General features: G+C 45.6%; 1 protein-coding gene across 1 annotated transcript in view; it reads left to right on the top strand.

Annotated features, from left to right (window-relative positions):
• The window catches only part of LOC121580551 (serine/threonine-protein kinase MAK), a 67,713-nt gene extending 46,583 nt beyond the window's left edge, over positions 1-21,130 (top strand). The window contains exons 9-15 of the mRNA XM_045224628.1: positions 849-1,016; positions 1,325-1,645; positions 5,688-5,869; positions 6,163-6,233; positions 11,338-11,457; positions 17,241-17,366; positions 19,761-21,130. Of these exons, the coding sequence (XP_045080563.1) occupies positions 849-1,016; positions 1,325-1,645; positions 5,688-5,869; positions 6,163-6,233; positions 11,338-11,457; positions 17,241-17,366; positions 19,761-19,924 (1,152 nt within the window). The 3' untranslated portion in view covers positions 19,925-21,130. The remainder of the gene's footprint in view (positions 1-848; positions 1,017-1,324; positions 1,646-5,687; positions 5,870-6,162; positions 6,234-11,337; positions 11,458-17,240; positions 17,367-19,760) is intronic.
• The last annotated feature ends 3,412 nt before the right edge of the window (positions 21,131-24,542 follow it).

Below are 24,542 nucleotides of genomic sequence, written 5' to 3'. Positions count from 1 at the left end.
TGGAGGACAGAGGAGCCTCTTAAAGAAGAAGTTACGGGTCTGTGAGAGCCAGAAATCTTGCTTGTTTGTAGGTGACCAAATACTTATTTTCCACCATCATTTGCAAATAAATTCATTAAAAATCCTACAATGTGATTTTCTGGATTTCTTTTCTCAATTTGTCTGTCATAGTTGACGTGTACCTATGATGTAAATTACAGGCCTCTCTCATATTTTTAAGTGGGAGAACTTGCACAATTGGTGGCTGACTAAAAACTTTTTTTCCCCACTGTACACATGCTGGGAACCATGGAGAAGGTGGGGAGCTGAAGAGATTCGGAGGTCAATGTTTATTTCATTATCATGGCTTTCTAAACACGTGTGAAACTCACCTACTCACTCAATTACTCACCCACCGCTGTTGTTGTTGTTGTTGTTAATGTTGTTGTTGTTTTTAATGTTGTTGTTAATGTTGTTGTTGTTGTTAATGTTGTTGTTGTTGTTGTTGTTAATGTTGTTGTTGTTGTTGTTAATGTTGTTGTTGTTGCTGTTGTTGTTGTTGTTGATGTTGTTGTTGTTCATGTTGTTGCTGCTGTTGTTACTGTTGCTGTTGTTGTTGTTGTTGCTGCTGCTGCTGTTGTTGTTGTTGTTGTTGTTGTTGTTGTTGTTGTTGTTGTTGTTGTTACATCATGGGTCTCTCGGTCACGGCCGGCTGTGACACAGCCTGGGATCGAACCCGGGGCTGTAGTGACGCCTCAGAGACGTCTGATAATGGGAAGACCGCTGCGCCACTCGGGAGATCCTGTTGCTGTTACTGTTGTTGTTGGTGTTGCTTACTCAACTTTCCTTCTCCATCTTCCCGTTATCAGACGGACTGGCCTGAGGGCTATAACCTGGCAGCCTCTATGAACTTCCGTTTCCCCCAGTGTGTCCCGACCAGCCTACGCTTGCTGGTCCCCAACGCCTCCAATGAGGCAGTGGTTCTGATGAGGGATATGCTACAGTGGGACCCCCAGAAGAGACCCACCGCAGTGCAGGTACACATATTAACCCTAACCCCAGAAGAGACCCACCGCAGTGCAGGTACACATATTAACCCTAACCCCAGAAGAGACCCACCGCAGTGCAGGTACACATATTAACCCTAACCCCAGAAGAGACCCACCGCAGTGCAGGTACACATATTAACCCTAACCCCAGAAGAGACCCACCGCAGTGCAGGTACACATATTAACCCTAACCCCAGAAGAGACCCACCGCAGTGCAGGTACACATATTAACCCTAACCCCAGAAGAGACCCACCATCAGTGAGGATTAATATGATGATTACACACTGTGTTCCAGGCTCTGAGGTACCTGGGCCAGGCATTGGGTCCTCCACCTCAGTACCTGGAGCAACGCAAAGCCCAGAGCAGGACCGCAGCAGCAGCACAGCAGGCCTCCTCCACAGAGCCCAAACCTCTCCCCGTCTGGAAGGCCGACCTCCAGCCCCAGCCAGCCCACACCCAGGGTCAGGGTCAGGGTCAGGGTCAGGGCAGGGTCCACCACCACCAGCCTCAGCATAACACTGACCATCACAGACTCTCCAACACAGACTGGGACGGACACAGCCAGTACCAGTACCAGCCATCCCCACTCAGCCTGGTCAAACACACCCAGCCACAGGTCAGTGATGTAGCTAGCCTGGTCAAACACACCCAGCCACAGGTCAGTGATGTAGCTATCCATCCCCACTCAGCCTGGTCAAACACACCCAGCCACAGGTCAGTGATGTAGCTAGCCATCCCCACTCAGCCTGGTCAAACACACCCAGCCACAGGTCAGTGATGTAGCTAGCCATCCTCACTCAGCCTGGTCAAACACACCCAGCCACAGGTCAGTGATGTAGCTAGCCGCCCCGTCAGTTTCCATCCCCACTCAGCCTGGTCAAACACACCCAGCCACAGGTCAGTGATGTAGCTAGCCATCCCCACTCAGCCTGGTCAAACACACCCAGCCACAGGTCAGTGATGTAGCTAGCCATCCTCACTCAGCCTGGTCAAACACACCCAGCCACAGGTCAGTGATGTAGCTAGCCATCCTCACTCAGCCTGGTCAAACACACCCAGCCACAGGTCAGTGATGTAGCTAGCCATCCTCACTCAGCCTGGTCAAACACACCCAGCCACAGGTCAGTGATGTAGCTAGCCATCCTCACTCAGCCTGGTCAAACACACCCAGCCACAGGTCAGTGATGTAGCTAGCCATCCCCACTCAGCCTGGTCAAACACACCCAGCCACAGGTCAGTGATGTAGCTAGCCATCCCCACCCAGCCTGGTCAAACACACCCAGCCACAGGTCAGTGATGTAGCCAGCCATCCTCACTCAGCCTGGTCAAACACACCCAGCCACAGGTCAGTGATGTAGCTAGCCATCCCCACTCAGCCTGGTCAAACACACCCAGCCACAGGTCAGTGATGTAGCTAGCCATCCTCACTCAGCCTGGTCAAACACACCCAGCCACAGGTCAGTGATGTAGCTAGCCATCCTCACTCAGCCTGGTCAAACACACCCAGCCACAGGTCAGTGATGTAGCTAGCCATCCCCACTCAGCCTGGTCAAACACACCCAGCCACAGGTCAGTGATGTAGCTAGCCATCCCCCACCCAGCCTGGTCAAACACACCCAGCCACAGGTCAGTGATGTAGCCAGCCATCCTCACTCAGCCTGGTCAAACACACCCAGCCACAGGTCAGTGATGTAGCTAGCCATCCCCACTCAGCCTGGTCAAACACACCCAGCCACAGGTCAGTGATGTAGCTAGCCATCCCCACCCAGCCTGGTCAAACACACCCAGCCACAGGTCAGTGATGTAGCTAGCCATCCTCACTCAGCCTGGTCAAACACACCCAGCCACAGGTCAGTGATGTAGCCAGCCATATAGCAGTATTATCTCTATGGATTATGGAGATTATACGGAGATAGACAAATATATTTTTGTAAGGGCCAAGAGCTTACTATAGTACTAACATTATAGTATTATGGACTTACTATGACTGAGATATGGTTGTCTCACCTAGATATCTTAAGATGAATGCACTAACTGTAGATGGCTCTGGATAAGAGCGTCTGCTAAATGACTCACTACTGTAGTGATTCTGGATAAGAGTGTCTGCTAAATGACTCACTACTGTAGTGACTCTGGATAAGAGTGTCTGCTAAATGACTCACTACTGTAGTGACTCTGGATAAGAGCGTCTGCTAAATGACTCACTACTGTAGTGACTCTGGATAAGAGCGTCTGCTAAATGACTCACTACTGTAGTGGCTCTGGATAAGAGCGTCTGCTAAATGACTCACTACTGTAGTGGCTCTGGATAAGAGCGTCTGCTAAATGACTCACTACTGTAGTGGCTCTGGATAAGAGCGTCTGCTAAATGACTCACTACTGTAGTGACTCTGGATAAGAGTGTCTGCTAAATGACTCACTACTGTAGTGACTCTGGATAAGAGCGTCTGCTAAATGACTCACTACTGTAGTCGCTCTGGATAAGAGCGTCTGCTAAATGACTCACTACTGTAGTGACTCTGGATAAGAGTGTCTGCTAAATGACTCACTACTGTAGTCTCTCTGGATGAGAGAGTCTGCTAAATGACTCACTACTGTAGTGACTCTGGATAAGAGCGTCTGCTAAATGACTCACTACTGTAAGACTCTGGATAAGAGCGTCTGCTAAATGACTCACTACTGTAAGACTCTGGATAAGAGCGTCTGCTAAATGACTCACTACTGTAGTGGCTCTGGATAAGAGAGTCTGCTAAATGACTCACTACTGTAGTCTCTCTGGAATTGAGCGTCTGCTAAATGACTCACTACTGTAGTGGCTCTGGATAAGAGAGTCTGCTAAATGACTCACTACTGTAGTGACTCTGGATAAGAGCGTCTGCTAAATGACTCACTACTGTAAGACTCTGGATAAGAGCGTCTGCTAAATGACTCACTACTGTAGTGTCTCTGGATAAGAGTGTCTGCTAAATGACTCACTACTGTAGTGGCTCTGGAAAAGGGCGTCTGCTAAATGACTCACTACTGTGGTGACTCTGGATCAGAGCGTCTGCTAAATGACTCACTACTGTAGTGACTCTGGATAAGAGCGTCTGCTAAATGACTCACTACTGTAAGACTCTGGATAAGAGAGTCTGCTAAATGACTCACTACTGTAGTCTCTCTGGATAAGAGCGTCTGCTAAATGACTCACTACTGTAGTGGCTCTGGATAAGAGCGTCTGCTAAATGACTCCGATGTAAATAGGATAGTACTGTATTGTATACAATAGGCTGGGATATACTTTAATATATAACCTATATATACTTTAAAGGTAATAGCTACTGTCAGTATTTGTTTCTTTGTATCAATTTATGTCCTCTCACAAACGGGGTTATTGTACACTGAACAACAATATAAGCGCAACATGTAACGTGTTGGTCCCATGTTTCATGAGCTGAAATAAAAGATCACAGGAATTTTCCATACGGACTAAAAGCTTATTTCTCTCAAATGTTGTGCAGAAATTTGTTTACATCCCTGTTAGTGAGCATTTCTCATTCGACAAGATAATCCATCCACCTGACAGGTGTGCCATATCAAGAAGCTGGTAGAACAGCATGATCATTACACAGGTGCACCTTGTGCTGGGGACAATAAAAGGCCACTAAAATATGCAGTTTTGTCACACAACACAATGCCACAGATGTCTCAAGTTTTGAGGGAGCGTGCAATTGGAATGCTGACTGCAGGAATGTCCACCAGAGCTGTTGCCAGATAAATAAATGTTAATTTCTCTACCATAAGCTGCCTCCAATGTCGTTTTAGAGAATTTGGCAGTACGTCTAACCGGCCTCACAACCGCAGACCACGTGTATGGCGTCGTGTGGGTGAGCGGTTTGCTGATGTCAACGTTGTGAACAGAGTGCCCCATGGTAGCGGTGGGGTTATGGTATGGGCAGGCATAAGTTACGGACAACGAACACAATTGCATTTTATCGATGGCAATTTTAATGCACAGAGATACCGTGACGAGATCCTGAGGCCCATTGTCGTGCCGCCACCTCATGTTTCAGCATGATAATGCACGGCCCCATGTCGCAAGGATCTGTACGCAATTCCTGGAAGCTGAAAATGTCCCAGTTCTTCCATGGCCTGCATACTCACCAGACATGTAACCCATTGAGCATGTTTGGGATGCTCTGGATCGATGTGTACGACAGCATGTTCCAGTTCCTGCCAATATCCAACAACATCGCACAGCCATTGAAGAGGAGTGGGACAACATTCCACAGGCCACAATCAACAGCCTGATCAACTCTATGCAAAGGAGATGTAGCGCTGCATGATGCAAATGGTGGTCACACCAGATACTGACTGGTTTTCTGATCCACGCCCCTACCTTTTTTTTAAGGTATCTGTGACCAACAGATGCATATCTGTATTCCCAGTCATGTGAAATCCATAGATCAGGGCCTAATGAATTTATTTCAATGTACTTATTTCCTGACATGAACATTAACTCAGTAAAATCTTTGATAGTTGACAATACAAAATACAGATTTTAAAAACCACATTGTGGACCAGTCCTAGTCAACTCATGGTACAGTATTTAATTTGGAGTCCTCTATAATACATGACATCATTATCGTGTGGGATTTGATGTGGAACTTGTCCAACAGAAAGCCACTCCAGCGGGGTGTGAGAACGGCACATCAGGGTTCAGGAGCGGTAGGATGTGGTGGGGACAGACGTCAACAGGCACCTGGGACGAGGTGGACGACTCTGACCTCGGCATCTCCTTCTCCAAGAAACCCAGCATGGCATCTCTCAGGGACAAACACCAGGACCAGGACAATGACTGGTAGGTCCTTCTGCTTCTTCCTGCCATGCCTGGCTAGGGATTAGGCCCGGTTTGTTCTAGGCAGGTTACATGGTCAGAACCTTTTGGGCATAGTCGCAGACGAGACCTTGGTCTCAATGGGATTACCAGCAACAAAATAGTTAAATATGCTATTTTTTCCTAGTGATCATGTGGTCAGGAAAACTCCTGGCTCCTAGACATGATACATTCTTGTCTTATAAAATGACACCCACTTATACGGTATTTCTACATGCAGTTTTATATTGATTAATGTATTGTTTGATTGTGTGTAGGTTTGCAGAGCCCAAGTCCAACACATCATCAGTGAAGCAACACTACCTGCGCCATTCCAGATACCTCCCTGGTAAAGTCCTGTGGTGCTGAAACCTGTAGGGTCCAGAGACCTCCCTGGTAAAGTCCTGTGGTACTGAAACATGTAGGGTCCAGAGACCTCCCTGGTAAAGTCCTGTGGTACTGAAACCTGTAGGGTCCAGAGACCTCCCTGGTAAAGTCCTGTGGTGCTGAAACCTGTAGGGTCCAGAGACCTCCCTGGTAAAGTCCTGTGGTGCTGAAACCTGTAGGGTCCAGAGACCTCCCTGGTAAAGTCCTGTGGTGCTGAAACCTGTAGGGTCCAGAGACCTCCCTGGTAAAGTCCCTGGCTGTGTGCTCGATTTTATACACCTGTCAGCAACAGGTGTGGCTGAAATAGCCGAATCCACTAATTTGAAAGGGTGTCCACATACTCTTGTATATATAGTGTACCTCGCTGGTAAAGTCCTGTGGTGCTGAAACCTGGAGGGTCCAGTCAGTGGTCCAGTCAGTGGTCCAGTCAGTGGTCCAGTCAGTAGTCCAGTCAGTGGTCCAGTCAGTGGTCCAGTCAGTAGTCCAGTCAGTGGCCCAGTCAGTGGCCCAGTCAGTGGTCCAGTCAGTGGTCCAGTCAGTCAGTGGTCCAGTCAGTGGTCCAGTCAGTGGTCCAGTCAGTGGTCCAGTCAGTGGCCCAGTCAGTGGTCCAGTCAGTGGTCCAGTCAGTGGTCCAGTCAGTGGTCCAGTCAGTAGTCCAGTCAGTGGTCCAGTCAGTGGTCCAGTCAGTGGTCCAGTCAGTCAGTGGTCCAGTCAGTAGTCCAGTCAGTGGTCCAGTCAGTGGCCCAGTCAGTAGTCCAGTCAGTGGTCCAGTCAGTGGCCCAGTCAGTAGTCCAGTCAGTGGTCCAGTCAGTGGCCCAGTCAGTGGCCCAGTCAGTGGTCCAGTCAGTGGTCCAGTCAGTGGTCCAGTCAGTGGCCCAGTCAGTGGTCCAGTCAGTGGTCCAGTCAGTGGTCCAGTCAGTGGCCCAGTCAGTAGTCCAGTCAGTGGTCCAGTCAGTGGCCCAGTCAGTGGTCCAGTCAGTGGTCCAGTCAGTGGCCCAGTCAGTGGCCCAGTCAGTGGTCCAGTCAGTGGCCCAGTCAGTGGCCCAGTCAGTGGCCCAGTCAGTGGCCCAGTCAGTAGTCCAGTCAGTGGTCCAGTCAGTAGTCCAGTCAGTGGTCCAGTCAGTGGTCCAGTCAGTGGCCCAGTCAGTAGTCCAGTCAGTGGTCCAGTCAGTGGTCCAGTCAGTGGCCCAGTCAGTGGCCCAGTCAGTAGTCCAGTCAGTGGTCCAGTCAGTCAGTGGTCCAGTCAGTGGTCCAGTCAGTGGTCCAGTCAGTGGCCCAGTCAGTGGTCCAGTCAGTGGTCCAGTCAGTGGCCCAGTCAGTGGCCCAGTCAGTGGTCCAGTCAGTGGCCCAGTCAGTAGTCCAGTCAGTGGTCCAGTCAGTGGTCCAGTCAGTGGCCCAGTCAGTGGCCCAGTCAGTAGTCCAGTCAGTGGTCCAGTCAGTCAGTGGTCCAGTCAGTGGTCCAGTCAGTGGTCCAGTCAGTGGTCCAGTCAGTGGTCCAGTCAGTCAGTGGTCCAGTCAGTGGCCCAGTCAGTGGCCCAGTCAGTAGTCCAGTCAGTGGTCCAGTCAGTGGTCCAGTCAGTGGCCCAGTCAGTGGCCCAGTCAGTGGCCCAGTCAGTAGTCCAGTCAGTGGTCCAGTCAGTGGCCCAGTCAGTGGCCCAGTCAGTAGTCCAGTCAGTGGCCCAGTCAGTGGCCCAGTCAGTAGTCCAGTCAGTGGCCCAGTCAGTGGCCCAGTCAGTAGTCCAGTCAGTGGCCCAGTCAGTAGTCCAGTCAGTGGTCCAGTCAGTGGCCCAGTCAGTAGTCCAGTCAGTAGTCCAGTCAGTCAGTGGCCCAGTCAGTGGTCCAGTCAGTGGTCCAGTCAGTGGCCCAGTCAGTGGTCCAGTCAGTGGTCCAGTCAGTGGCCCAGTCAGTAGTCCAGTCAGTAGTCCAGTCAGTCAGTGGCCCAGTCAGTGGTCCAGTCAGTGGTCCAGTCAGTGGTCCAGTCAGTGGTCCAGTCAGTGGTCCAGTCAGTGGCCCAGTCAGTGGCCCAGTCAGTGGCCCAGTCAGTGGTCCAGTCAGTGGTCCAGTCAGTGGTCCAGTCAGTGGTCCAGTCAGTAGTCCAGTCAGTGGCCCAGTCAGTAGTCCAGTCAGTAGTCCAGTCAGTCAGTGGCCCAGTCAGTGGCCCAGTCAGTAGTCCAGTCAGTAGTCCAGTCAGTCAGTGGCCCAGTCAGTGGTCCAGTCAGTGGCCCAGTCAGTAGTCCAGTCAGTAGTCCAGTCAGTCAGTGGCCCAGTCAGTGGTCCAGTCAGTGGTCCAGTCAGTGGTCCAGTCAGTGGCCCAGTCAGTGGCCCAGTCAGTGGCCCAGTCAGTGGCCCAGTCAGTGGCCCAGTCAGTGGCCCAGTCAGTGGCCCAGTCAGTGGCCCAGTCAGTGGCCCAGTCAGTGGCCCAGTCAGTGGCCCAGTCAGTGGCCCAGTCAGTGGCCCAGTCAGTGGTCCAGTCAGTGGTCCAGTCAGTGGCCCAGTCAGTGGTCCAGTCAGTGGCCCAGTCAGTGGTCCAGTCAGTCAGTGGTCCAGTCAGTGGCCCAGTCAGTAGTCCAGTCAGTGGTCCAGTCAGTAAATAATATAAACTGGGGAGTAATACAGTGTGTGACTTGGTTTGTTAGTCTGGGCCTCTTTAACGTTTTGGGTCTTCAGCTCTTACTTTAATGCCAGCCAGTCCCAACAACACACACTTGAAGAGACTCCCAGACAGTGTGCCTTTGGAAAGACCCTTGTCAACCTGGAATAGTATTAAATCGTCATCACATACAGTGCATTATATACAGTGGCATTCGGAAAGTATTCAGACCCCTTGACGTTTTCCACATTTTGTTACGTTACAGCCTTATTCTAAAATGGATTAAATTATTGTTTTTTCCCCTCATCAATACCCCATAATGACTAAGCAAAAACAGGTTTGTAGAAATTTTTGCAAATTTATAAAAATTAAACAATGGAAATATCACATTTACATAGATATTCAGACCCTTTACTCAGTACTTTCTTGAAGCACCTTTGGCAGCGATTGCAGCCTCGTGTCTTCTTGGGTATGACGCTACAAGCTTGGCACACCTGTATTTGGGGAGTTTCTCCCATTCTTCTCTGCAGATCCTTTCAAGCTCTGTCAGGTTGGATGGGGAGCTTCGCTGCACAGCTATTTTCAGGTCTCTCCAGAGATGTTCGATCGGATTCAAGTCCGGGCTCTGGCTGGGCCACTCAAGGATATTCAGAGACTTGTCCCGAAGCCACTCCTGCGTTGTCTTGGCTGTGTGCTTAGGGTTGTTGTCCTGTTGGAAGGTGAACCTTCGCCCCAGTCTGAGGTCCTGAGCGCTCTGAAGCAGGTTTTCATCAAGGATCTCTCTGTACTTTGCTCCGTTCATCTTTCCCTCGATCCTGACTAGTCTCCCAGTCCCTGCTGCTGAAAAACATCCTCACAGCATGATGTTGCCACCACCATGCTTCACCGTAGGGATGGTGCCAGGTTTCCTCCAGACCTGAAGCTTGGCATTCAGGCCAAAGATTTCAATCTTGGTTTCATCAGACCAGAGAATCTTGTTTCTCATTATGTGAGAGTCCTTTAGGTGCCTTTTGGCAAACTCCAAGTGGACTGTCATGTGCATTTTACTGAGGAGTGGCTTCCGTCTGGCCACTCTACCATAAAGGCCTGATTGGTGGAATGCTGCAGAGATTGTTGTCCTTCTGGAAGGTTCTCCCATCTCCACAGAGGAACTTGGGAGCTCTGTCAGAGTGACCATTGGGTTCTTGGTCACCTCCCTGACCAATGCCCTTCTCCCTCGATTGCTCAGTTTGGCCGGACGGCCAGCTCTAGGAAGAGTCTTGGTGGTTCCAAACTTCTTCCACTGTGTTCTTGGGGACCTTCAATGCTGCAGATATTTTTTGGTACCCTTCCCCAGATCTGTGCCTCGACACAATCCTATCTCAGAGCTCTATGGACAATTCTTTCGACCTCATGGCTTGGTTTTTGCTCTGACATGCACTGTCAACTGTGGGACCTTGTATAGACAGGTGTGTGCCTTTCCAAATCATGTCCAATCAATTGAACATTTACCACAGGTGGACTCCAGTCAAGTTGTAGAAACATCTCAAGGATGATCAATGGAAACAGGATGCACCTGAGCTCAATTTCGAGTCTCATAGCAAAGGGTCTGAATACTTATGTAAACATTTCTAAAAACCTGTTTTCGCTTTTTCATTATGGGGTATTGTGTGTAGATTGATGAGAAAAAATATATATTGAATCCATTTTAGAATAAGGCTGTAACGTAACAAAACGTGGAGAAAGGGAATGGGTCTGAATATTTTCTGAATGCACTGTAGATACATCTCTGTTACCTGTCCTGTGCTCAACCAAGTCTCTCTCTCTGTCCTCTCTCTCTGTCCTCTCTCTCTGTCCTCTCTCTCTCTGTCCTCTCTCTCTCTGTCCTCTCTCTCTGTCCTCTCTCTCCATCCTCTCTCTCTCTCTGTCCTCTCTCTCTCTGTCCTCTCTCTCTCTCTGTCCTCTCTCTCTCTCTGTCCCCTCTCTCTCTCTGTCCCCTCTCTCTCTCTGTCCCCTCTCTCTCTCTCTGTCCTCTCTCTCTCTCTGTCCTCTCTCTCTCTCTGTCCTCTCTCTCTCTCTGTCCTCTCTCTCTCTGTCCCCTCTCTCTCTGTCCTCTCTCTCTCTCTGTCCTCTCTCTCTCTCTGTCCTCTCTCTCTCTGTCCTCTCTCTCTCTGTCCTCTCTCTCTCTCTGTCCTCTCTCTCTCTCTGTCCCCTCTCTCTCTCTGTCCCCTCTCTCTCTCTCTATCCCCCCTCTCTCTCTGTCCCCTCTCTCTCTCTGTCCTCTCTCTCTCTCTGTCCTCTCTCTCTCTCTGTCCTCTCTCTCTCTGTCCTCTCTCTCTCTGTCCTCTCTCTCTCTGTCCTCTCTCTCTCTGTCCCCTCTCTCTCTCTGTCCTCTCTCTCTCTCTGTCCTCTCTCTCTCTGTCCTCTCTCTCTCTGTCCCCTCTCTCTCTCTGTCCTCTCTCTCTCTGTCCCCTCTCTCTCTCTCTGTCTGTTCCAGGCGTAAACCCAAAGACCAGCAGCAGCAGCTTTCTGACAGGCCAGCAGCAGCGTGGAAGGAGTGTGTGGGCCAACTCCTCTTTAACCAGGGCACAGGGAGCAGGACTGCCACTTAGCAAAGGTAATAATAATTCACTGATTACTCCTTTATTACACGTATACAGTCAAATCTCGTTCAAGTCCATCTTTAATGTCCCAGTAGGGAGTTTACAAAAGATACTATATAGTTACACCTGACAAGGACGTACCGTACGTTAGGGTGTCCAATTAAAAACGCATCTTCTGACCAACGTCTCTATCATAATCCGTTCAAAGGTTATTTTTTATTTTTTTTACCCTTGTAGGATGGCCAGAATTAGGGTGACTAAATCAATGGAGGCCAGAGAGATAGTGGTCAAAAAAATCATGAGATTTACACCGCAGTACATCAGCTGGGCTGGAGGCTGTGAGAGAATTAAGGCTAACTGACATGCTCACCGTTGAACTAGTCATCTCTCTTCTAGAATCCACCGGACATAAAACAATACAGAGGTCAGATAGATATCGATTTAGAGACGTTACATGTAGTTTCATATTTTAGTATACACTTTTCAGATTCAATTCAAATCAAATGAAGTTGTATTTGTCACATGCGCCGAATACAACAGGTGTAGACATTACCGTGAAATGCTTACTGACAAGCCCTTAACCAACAATGCAGTTTTAAGAAAAATAAGTGTTGAGTAAAAAATAGATAAGTAAAAATTTTTTAAAAACGAATAATTAAAGAGCAGCAGTAAAATAACAGTAGGGAGGCTATATACAGGGGGTACCGGTACAGAGTCAATGGGAAATAACAGTAGGGAGGCTATATACAGGGGGTACCGGTACAGAGTCAATGTGAAATAACAGTAGGGAGGCTATATACAGGGGTACCGGTACAGAGTCAATGGGAAATAACAGTAGGGAGGCTATATACAGGGGTACCGTACAGAGTCAATGGGAAATAACAGTAGGGAGGCTATATACAGGGGGGTACCGGTACAGAGTCAATGTGAAATAACAGTAGGGAGGCTATATACAGGGGGTACCGGTACAGAGTCAATGGGAAATAACAGTAGGGAGGCTATATACAGGGGGTACCGGTACAGAGTCAATGGGAAATAACAGTAGGGAGGCTATATACAGGGGGTACCGGTACAGAGTCAATGGGAAATAACAGTAGGGAGGCTATATACAGGGGGTACTGGTACAGAGTCAATGGGAAATAACAGTAGGGAGGCTATATACAGGGGGTACTTGTACAGAGTCAATGGGAAATAACAGTAGAGAGGCTATATACAGGGGGTACCGGTACAGAGTCAATGGGAAATAACAGTAGGGAGGCTATATACAGGGGGGTACCGGTACAGAGTCAATGTGCGGGGGCACCGGTTAGTCAAAGATTTCTCACGAAAACAAGCGTATCTCTGTGAAATGTCAACGGAGCACTGAGTTTATACCAAGCTTTTTATTTTCAAAGCCTTTTACATTTAATTCAGCTCGTGTCATGCAAATGTTGTTTTTTACGACCCGCGGATGCAACTCTGAAGTTGACGACCACAAAATGTAAAATCCTCCAAAGCTATGTTTGGAGAGCTCCTTGGTCTTCATGGTGCCTCTTGCTTAGTGGTGTTGCAGACTCTGGGGCCTTTCAGAACAGGTGTATATATACTGAGATCATGTGACAGATCATGTGACACTTAGATTGCACACAGGTGGACTTTATTTAACTAATTATGTGACTTCTGAAGGTAATTGGTTGCACCAGATCTTATCTAGGGGCTTCATAGCAAAGGGGGTGAATACATATGCACGCACCACTTTTCCATTATTTATTTTGTAGAATTCTTTGAAACAAGTTATTTATTTCACTTCACCAATTTGGACTATTTTGTGTATGTCCATTACATGAAATCCAAATAAAAATCCATTTAAATTACAGGTTGTAATGCAACAAAATAGGAAAAACGGTAAGGGGGATGAATACTTTTGCAAGGCCCTGTATTTACCCTATAGGCCTTATTCCCTTTATAGTGCACTGCTTTTGAGCAGAACCCCATGGGCCCTGGGTCACTATCACCTATCACTAACTCTCCTCTCCTCACTATCACCTATCACTAACGCTCCTCTCCTCACTATCACCTATCACTAACGCTCCTCTCCTCACTATCACCTATCACTAACTCTCCTCTCCTCACTATCACCTATCACTAACTCTCCTCTCCTCACTATCACCTATCACTAACTCTCCTCTCCTCACTATCACCTATCACTAACTATCCTCTCCTCACTATCACCTATCACTAACTCTCCTCTCCTCACTATCACCTATCACTAACTATCCTCACTATCACCTATCACTAACCCCATGGGCCCTGGGTCACTATCACCTATCACTAACTATCCTCACTATCACCTATCACTAACTCTCCTCTCCTCACTATCACCTATCACTAACTCTCCTCTCCTCACTATCACCTATCACTAACTCTCCTCTCCTCACTATCACCTATCACTAACTCTCCTCTCCTCACTATCACCTATCACTAACCCCATGGGCCCTGGGTCACTATCACCTATCACTAACTATCCTCACTATCACCTATCACTAACTCTCCTCTCCTCACTATCACCTATCACTAACTCTCCTCTCCTTACTATCACCTATCACTAACTCTCCTCTCCTCACTATCACCTATCACTAACTCTCCTCTCCTCACTATCACCTATCACTAACTCTCCTCTCCTCACTATCACCTATCACTAACTCTCCTCTCCTCACTATCACCTATCACTAACTCTCCTCTCCTCACTATCACCTATCACTAACTCTCCTCTCCTCACTATCACCTATCACTAACTCTCCTCTCCTCACTATCACCTATCACTAACTCTCCTCTCCTCACTATCACTAACTCTCCTCACTATCACCTATCACTAACTCTCCTCTCCTCACTATCACCTATCACTAACTCTCCTCTCCTCACTATCACTAACGCTCCTCTCCTCACTATCACTAACTCTCCTCACTATCACCTATCACTAACTCTCCTCTCTCTCTCTCTCTCTCTCTCTCTCTCTCTACTCACTGTTCTTCTCCATGTCTCTGTCATTGTGTTGCGGGGACAGAGGGCAGTCTTCCTAAACTAACTGATAAACTACTACCTCTTAAAGAAAATATTATTGTAGTGAAATTGGAGCAATTTAGTGAATAATATTATCATCAGTGGTGTGTATTCATGGATGCCGAGGGAAGCCAGGCTTCCCCAAATATTTTACCAATAAAAATTATAAAACAATTTCTCTTTCATCTCTCTGTTTTCATAATCATAGTCCCGTGTAGCTCAGTTGGTAGAACATGGCGCTTGCAACGCCAGGGTTGTGGGTTCGTTTCCCACGGGGGGCCAGTATGAAAATGTATGCACTCACTAGCTGTAAGTCGCTCTGGATAAGAGCGTCTGCTAAATGACTATAAATGTAAAAATAATCACCAGAGAAATCATCCGAGCGAGAGAAACAGCGCCCCTCTGTCTCACTATGTGTAGCCCATGTATCTGATGCTGTCTGGACAAAAAGAGTATGACATGTTGCCGCAGTAGCATATGATTGATTGATTGATGCCAGCGAGCATTTGGCCTCCCTTGATAAATGCTTGGTGCAGCACCCCCCAAGGGAGGCCAGTTTGGATTTGGCTTCACACCAATCAAATCACACCAAAAGCAAAACGTTTCTGGTCAGCTTGTGCTGTTGTCCTGCAGTAGCTAGCTTGCTAGATCGGCCCTTTCCTAAGGCATGGATGGGGATTTGGACTTGTGGTTTTGACTGAATTATCCGTACAGGCCAATGATTATAACGCTGATTCTGATCTAACCATAAATTAATATATTGTGCCACTGGCCTGAGACAATTGAAGTTCAATATGTAGCCTAGATGTAACCTAGTAGGCTCGCATTAGCTAGCTAACTTCGCCAGTTCATTGTTGCCCATGTGAGGAAGTTAGGCTAGCAAGCCTTTTAGCCAGGCAGCCTATGACAACAAAAACTTTAAGTGTGTACTACTGTATATCTGAGTCATGGGCTGTTTTGCCAACATTTTTATTTATTTATTTTTTATTTCACCTTTATTTAACCAGGTAAGCCAGTTGAGAACAAGTTCTCATTTACAACTGCAACCTGGCCAAGACAAAGCAAAGCAGTGCGATTAAAAACAACAACAGAGTTACATATGGGGTAAACAAAACATAAAGTCAAAAATACAACAGAAAATATATATACAGTGTGTGCGAATGTAGCAAGTTATGGAGGTAAGGCAATAAATAGGCCATAGTGCAAAATAATTACAATTTAGTATTAACACTGGAATGATAGATGTGCAGAAGATGATGTGCAAATAGAGATACTGGGGTGCAAAAGAGCAAAATAAATAACAATATAGGGATGAGGTAGTTGGGTGGGCTAATTTCAGATGGGCTGTGTACATGTGCAGTGATCGGTAAGGTGCTCTGACAACTGATGCTTAAAGTTAGTGAGGGAGATAAGAGTCTCCAGCTTCAGAGATTTTTGCAGTTCGTTCCATGAAAGAGGGGAGGATGGCATTAGCGTTCAACTAGTTATATATATTTTTTCACACACAGAGGCACAGAAATCAGTCCCATGGACAGCCACATGTTATTTAGCAACACTGATTGGACTAAATAGTTTTGGGAATCTTTAAGTTTGTTTTCACTGTATTAGACTAAGCCTATTTAGCCTTGTTGATTTGATGATGTATCTGTCTCCTCTAATGTTTAAGTTGAAATGGTGCTGGAATAGCGGACAAAGTGCTCCTGTTTACTTTGTGCTGACTTGTGGTAACTCTCCATGGTTCTAAATCAGTAGTAGTTTAGTGAACTGTTGGAAACTTTACTTGCTTGACCATGCTGCAGGTGATAGAAGTGTTTGTTACATGCAATATTTGCTTTGTGGACTTCACCAGATGTTGCTCTCCGGTTTTGTGATGAAACAAACGTATGTGTAGTTGAATTTATTCCGCCACTGTGCGACTGTTGTCTTTCTGTTGTCACGGCCTTATTGTATATCACGGATGGGTTATAGACTAAACAACACAATTATCACAATATAAGTTGTAATATGGCTTTTTTCCCTGGCTTGGCTTCCTCAGTGATTTTACCCACACACCGCTACCGAATCGTTAATCTCATATGGACTATTTAGTGAATAGTTCATCTCATATAGACTATTTAGTGAATAGTTCATCTCATATAGACTATTTAGTGAATAGTTCATCTCATATAGACTATTTAGTGAATAGTTCATCTCATATAGACTATTTAGTGAATAGTTCATCTCATATAGACTATTTAGTGAATAGTTCATCTCATATAGACTATTTAGTGAATAGTTCATCTTTCGTGGACAGACATAGTTTACGTGAGATTTTAGTCCTGCTTGTTGATTAGTGAATAATTAATCTCATGTAGACTTTAAATTAGTGAATAGTTAATCTCATATAGACTATTTAGATTAGTGAATAGTTAATCTCATGTTGACTATTTAGATTAGTGAATAGTTAATCTCATATAGACTATTTAGTGAATAGTTAATCTCATATAGACTATTTAGTGAATAGTTAATCTCATATAGACTATTTAGTGAATAGTTAATCTCATATAGACTATTTAGTGAATAGTTAATCTCATATAGACTATTTAGTGAATAGTTCATCTCATATAGACTATTTAGATTAGTGAATAGTTAATCTCATGTAGACTTTAAATTAGTGAATAGTTAATCTCTGATTTGAGACATAAAGGAATAGGAATAGCTAACTGTAATATTCTTGCTGTTTGGTTTATTGATGTTAAAGAGTGTTATTTATTTCCAGATAACTTCCTGAGTAACACCTACAACCCTGGCAGCAGTAGCAGTTACACGTCATCGTTTCAGAAGGAGATGGGATCAGCTGGACACAGGACCCACCATCTAGCAGCCATAGGAGGCAACTCTGCTAGTGAGTCTCATCCCAGCAGACAACACACACACACACACACCATAGTCATTCACCCTTCAGATGGTTTCTGTGCCATTTATTTCCAGTATTCAATAAAACACATCGTCTTTCTTCCATGTCTTTTGTTTCCTTAACCCCCTCTGTGTTTCTCAACTCTTCTCCAAGCTGACCTGTCTTCTGCTGCTGACCTTAGAACTGAATCAAAACACAAACCGTCCAAGTTTAAACCCTCTTCCAATAAACTGACTGGCTCTAATGAAGGTACAGTGGGGAAAAAAAGTATTTAGTCACAGCCACCAATTGTGCAAGTTCTCCCACTTAAAAAGATGAGAGAGGCCTGTAATTTTCATCATAGGTACACGTCAACTATGACAGACAAATTGAGATTTTTTTTCTCCAGAAAATCACATTGTAGGATTTTTAATGAATTTATTTGCAAATTATGGTGGAAAATAAATATTTGGTCACCTACAAACAAGCAAGATTTCTGGCTCTCACAGACCTGTAACTTCTTCTTTAAGAGGCTCCTCTGTCCTCCACTCGTTACCTGTATTAATGGCACCTGTTTGAACGTGTTATCAGTATAAAAGACACCTGTCCACAACCTCAAACAGTCACACTCCAAACTCCACTATGGCCAAGACCAAAGAGCTGTCAAAGGACACCAGAAACAAAATTGTAGACCTGCACCAGGCTGGGAAGACTGAATCTGCAATAGGTAAGCAGCTTGTTTGAAGAAATCAACTGTGGGAGCAATTATTAGGAAATGGAAGACATACAAGACCACTGATAATCTCCCTCGATCTGGGGCTCCACGCAAGATCTCACCCCGTGGGGTCAAAATGATCACAAGAACGGTGAGCAAAAATTCCAGAACCACACGGGGGGACCTAGTGAATGACCTGCAGAGAGCTGGGACCAAAGTAACAAAGCCTACCATCAGTAACACACTACGCCGCCAGGGACTCAAATCCTGCAGTGCCAGACGTGTCCCCCTGCTTAAGCCAGTACATGTCCAGGACCGTCTGAAGTTTGATAGAGTGCATTTGGATGATCCAGAAGAGGATTGGGAGAATGTCATATGGTCAGATGAAACCAAAATAGAACTTTTTGGTAAAAACTCAACTCGTCGTGTTTGGAGGACAAAGAATGCTGAGTTGCATCCAAAGAACACCATACCTACTGTGAAGCATGGGGGTGGAAACATCATGCTTTGGGGCTGTTTTTCTGCAAAGGGACCAGGACGACTGATCCGTGTAAAGGAAAGAATGAATGGGGCCATGTATCGTGAGATTTTGAGTGAAAACCTCCTTCCATCAGCAAGGGCATTGAAGATGAAACATGGCTGGGTCTTTCAGCATGACAATGATCCCAAACACACCGCCCGGGCAACGAAGGAGTGGCTTCGTAAGAAGCATTTCAAGGTCCTGGAGTGGCCTAGCCAGTCTCCAGATCTCAACCCCATAGAAAATCTTTGGAGGGAGTTGAAAGTCCGTGTTGCCCAGCGACAGCCCCAAAACATCACTGCTCTAGAGGAGATGTGCATGGAGGAATGGGCCAAAATACCAGCAACAGTGTGTGAAAACCTTGTGAAGACTTACAGAAAACGTTTGACCTGTGTCATTGCCAACAAAGGGTATATAACAAAGTATTGAGAAACTTTTGTTATTGACCAAATACTCATTTCCCACCATAATTTGCAAATAAATTCATTAAAAATCCTACAATGTGATTTTCTGGAGAAAAAAAGTATCATTTTGTCTGTCATAGTTGACGTGTACCCATGATGAAAATTACAGGCCTCTCTCATCTTTTTAAGTGGGAGAACTTGCACAATTGGTGGCTGACTAAATACTTTTTTTCCCCCACTGTAAATAATAATGAACCTATAGTCAGTTACCTATAGTCAACATAGACACAATTTCTCTTCATGCGAAATCCATGCAGCCAATGGCAATGTCCACTTTAGGTATAATGCCGGGATCCGCTTGTGGATTTAACTACCTCTGAGACCGCCAAAACAACCACTGTGCGGGCTGTCGGCTAGCGTGGATCTTTTTCAAATGTAGCCCTAAATAATATTGGTCGCTATAGTCAGCATACACACAGCTTCATGTATCTATTTGTTATGTAGTATTATATATTTCAACAGAGGAATAGTGCCATGGCATCCTCATACTATCCCAGACACTAGAATGAGACTCTTGGCTTGCGTTGAGGAGGGCACTGAACGTTGCAGATAGAAATGTCATGAAGAGCTGACACGATTCCTCACTCTACATTCAATAGAGGCATCGCTGTTCCACATAATATATTTCTATCTGAACGTTCCACAACGACGAACCCTTCTGAACAGGGCTCCCCGCCCTAAACTCCTCCACTTTGATCTGACAGAGTACGAGGGATGGAAGATGAAGTCCATGAAGCCTCCGGTCCCTGGATCTTCTAGCCTCAACAGCAACAGTGGAGGGGAGAACACCGTGTCTCGAGCTCCTCCTATCCAGCCTGTACACGGACGGGTGGACTGGGCCGTCAAGTACGGAGGAAGACACCGGTAGCACACTGTAGCCATATGACTGAGAAGAGTACCCATTGACCCCACTGTAGCCATATGACTGAGAAGAGTACCCATTGACCCCACTGTAGCCATATGACTGAGAAGAGTACCCACTGAAGCCATATGACTGAGAAGAGTACCCACTGTAGCCATATGACTGAGAAGAGTACCCATTGACCCCACTGTAGCCATATGACTGAGAAGAGTACCCACTGAAGCCATATGACTGAGAAGAGTACCCACTGTAGCCATATGACTGAGAAGAGTACCCATTGACCCCACTGTAGCCATATGACTGAGAAGAGTACCCACTGTAGCCATATGACTGAGAAGAGTACCCACTATAGCCATATGACTGAGAAGAGTACCCATTGACCCCACTGTAGCCATATGACTGAGAAGAGTACCCACTATAGCCATATGACTGAGAAGAGTACCCACTGTAGCCATATGACTGAGAAGAGTACCCATTGACCCCACTGTAGCCATATGACTGAGAAGAGTACCCACTGTAGCCATATGACTGAGAAGAGTACCCACTATAGCCATATGACTGAGAAGAGTACCCACTATAGCCATATGACTGAGAAGAGTACCCATTGACGCTGCTTGTATTCATTATGTGCTTCGTCCCAAATGGCACCCTAATTCCTACATAGTACACTACTTTTGACCAGAACCCTATGGGCCCTAGTGTGCTATGTAAGGAATAGGATGCCATTTGGAACGCAGTCGATGTACTCTTCTTAGTCCTATGGCTAAAGCCCATTATGGTCGTGATCCAATATCCACACTAGCACACCACTTAGAATGCACGCCCCAATACATACATGCCTTTATTCTAAGTGGTAGTATGCCAGTGTGGGTATCAGGGTTGGGGTCAATTCCATTTCAAGAAAGTAAACCAAATTCCAATTCCACATTTTTCAAATTGAAAAGCATTGAAGAGAATTGGAATCGGAATTTCTGCGTGCTTCCTGAATTGACTGGAATTTAACTGGAATTGTCTCCAACCCTGGTGGGTAGTAGAGCAGTCGGGAACTGTGTTGAGAATCAACTCAGAGGGAAGAATTCAATTTCCTGCAGCGCATTTTGAGCGTTGGGGCACTCCAACTAGAGAGAAGAGGGTCTAGAGCACGACGTTTGCAACGCCAGGGGTTGTGGGTTCGATTCCCACGGGGGGCCAGTATGAAAAATAAAATATAAATAAAATGTATGCACTCACTAACTGTAAGTGGCTCTGGATAAGAGCGTCTGCTAAATGACTCACTTACTGTAAGTCGCTCTGGAGAAGAGCGTCTGCTAAATGACTCACTAACTGTAAGTCGCTCTGGATCAGAGCGTCTGCTAAATGACTCACTAACTGTAAGTGGCTCTGGATGAGAGCGTCTGCTAAATGACTCACTAACTGTAAGTGGCTCTGGATGAGAGCGTCTGCTAAATGACTCACTAACTGTAAGTGGCTCTGGATAAGAGTGTCTGCTAAATGACTCACTAACTGTAAGTGGTTCTGGATAAGAGCGTCTGCTAAATGACTCACTAACTGTAAGTGGCTCTGGATAAGAGCGTCTGCTAAATGACTCACTAACTGTAAGTGGCTCTGGATAAGAGCGTCTGCTAAATGACTCACTAACTGTAAGTGGCTCTGGATAAGAGCGTCTGCTAAATGACTCACTAACTGTAAGTGGCTCTAGATAAGAGCGTCTGCTAAATGACTCACTAACTGTAAGTGGCTCTGGAGAAGAGCGTCTGCTAAATGACTCACTAACTGTAAGTGGCTCTGGAGAAGAGCGTCTGCTAAATGACTCACTACTGTAGTGGCTATGGATAAGAGAGTCTGCTAAATGACTCACTAACTGTAAGTTGCTCTGGAGAAGAGCGTCGGCTAAATGTATTTTCTGGCTGTGTATATACACACAGCATCATTCTAGTCTGTAAGCCTCAAGAGTCTCTGACTGTGTCCCAAATGGTACCTTCTTCTCTATAGGGCTCTGATCAAAAAGTAGTGCACTATAAAGGGTGCCATTTGGGAGTCCGACTCTGTCTACTACGCCGCTCTGTGATGTGTCCAGCTGTTGTCATGGTAGCTAGCGAACAGTCCAGCTGTTGTCATGGTAGCTAGCGAGCAGTCCAACTGTTGTCATGGTAGCTAGCGAGCATCGTTCCAGTCAGTGGGCTGCACAATATTTCAGCATTACCTTTCATTACATGTTTAGTTATTATTTTTCTAGATATAGTGAGAGTTGACCTAAAATAAAATAATTATTTTACTACTAAAGCAGCCAACGAGTTCAAGTTATCCATACTTTAATTTCTGTATGATAACACTTGTCCGTATATATCAAATATATGTTTTATTCATAAAAAGTACAAAAAAAAGCTTTGTCTGGACATTTCTCGAGTACATCTAGCATGATAAAGTCCTTATCAGTGGGGGTTTTTTCTACCTGAATACTTTTCAGTGTCATTGTATGAGGATAAAACCTGTTGTTTTGCATCTTCGATCTATGATTTAGATTTAAAGTCATATGTGTAAAATGTTGAAAATCTTTTTTTTATGTGTAATCTTTATAAATGAATAACTATTTCAATGTATTATATTTTCACAGAACAACAGTAAAGCTGGACACACATGTAAACTGAGACAAAACCTTCCTGAATATGGATATTTTCACACATGATATACTTGTCTAGAGAGGTTTCAATTGTCAGTGTTTCTTTACATGAATGTCAATTCTGGCATCAAATTACTGTGTATATACACTACATAAACAGTGAATATAAAACTGTGAAATTCCTAGATTGTACCCATTTATTAATCATGTGGTCTCTTGAGAATTTCCTCTTCCCCAGCATCAATATATTAGAAAACAAAGGAAATGTTTGGTATTAAAATAGCACAGGGTTACATCCCAAATGGCACCCTATTCCCTATATAGTGCACTACTTTAGACCAGAGAATGGCACCCTATTCCTTATATAGTGCACTACTTTAGACCAGAGAATGGCACCCTATTCCCTATATAGTGCACTACTTTAGACCAGAGAATGGCACCCTATTCCCTATATAGTGCACTACTTTAGACCAGAGAATGGCACCCTATTCCCTATATAGTGCACTACATTAGACCAGAGAATGGCACCCTATTCCTTATATAGTGCACTACTTTAGACCAGAGAACGGCACCCTATTCCCTATATAGTGCACTACTTTAGACCAGAGAATGGCACCCTATTCCCTATATAGTGCACTACTTTAGACCAGAGAATGGCACCCTAGCCCCTATATAGTGCACTACTTTAGACCAGAGAATGGCACCCTATTCCCTATATAGTGCACTACTTTAGACCAGAGAACGGCACCCTATTCCCTATATAGTGCACTACTTTAGACCAGAGAATGGCACCCTATTCCCTATATAGTGCACTACTTTAGACCAGAGAATGGCACCCTAGCCCCTATATAGTGCACTACTTTAGACCAGAGAATGGCACCCTATTCCCTATATAGTGCACTACTTTAGACCAGAGAATGGCACCCTATTCCCTATATAGTGCACTACTTTAGACCAGAGAATGGCACCCTATTCCCTATATAGTGCACTACTTTAGACCAGAGAATGGCACCCTATTCCCTATATAGTGCACTACATTAGACCAGAGAATGGCACCCTATTCCTTATATAGTGCACTACTTTAGACCAGAGAATGCCACCCTATTCCCTATATAGTGCACTACTTTAGACCAGAGAATGGCACCCTATTCCCTATATAGTGCACTACTTTAGACCAGATAATGGCACCCTATTCCCTATATAGTGCACTACTTTAGACCAGATAATGGCACCCTATTCCCTATATAGTGCACTACTTTAGACCAGAGAATGGCACCCTATTCCCTATATAGTGCACTACTTTAGACCAGATAATGGCACCCTATTCCCTATATAGTGCACTACTTTAGACCAGAGAATGGCACCCTATTCCCTATATAGTGCACTACTTTAGACCAGAGAATGGCACCCTATTCCCTATATAGTGCACTACTTTAGACCAGAGAATGGCACCCTATTCCCTATATAGTGCACTACTTTAGACCAGAGAATGGCACCCTATTCCCTATATAGTGCACTACTTTAGACCAGAGAATGGCACCCTATTCCCTATATAGTGCACTACATTAGACCAGAGAATGGCACCCTATTCCTTATATAGTGCACTACTTTAGACCAGAGAATGGCACCCTATTCCCTATATAGTGCACTACTTTAGACCAGAGAATGGCACCCTATTCCCTATATAGTGCACTACTTTAGACCAGAGAATGGCACCCTATTCCCTATATAGTGCACTACTTTAGACCAGATAATGGCACCCTATTCCCTATATAGTGCACTACTTTAGACCAGAGAATGGCACCCTATTCCCTATATAGTGCACTACTTTAGACCAGATAATGGCACCCTATTCCCTATATAGTGCACTACTTTAGACCAGAGAATGGCACCCTATTCCCTATATAGTGCACTACTTTAGACCAGATAATGGCACCCTATTCCCTATATAGTGCACTACTTTAGACCAGAGAATGGCACCCTATTCCCTATATAGTGCACTAC

This window comes from Coregonus clupeaformis, chromosome 14 (assembly GCF_020615455.1).
Source record: "Coregonus clupeaformis isolate EN_2021a chromosome 14, ASM2061545v1, whole genome shotgun sequence".
Taxonomy (NCBI): Eukaryota; Metazoa; Chordata; class Actinopteri; order Salmoniformes; family Salmonidae; genus Coregonus; species Coregonus clupeaformis.
This window is presented reverse-complemented; position numbering and strand designations above follow the sequence as displayed.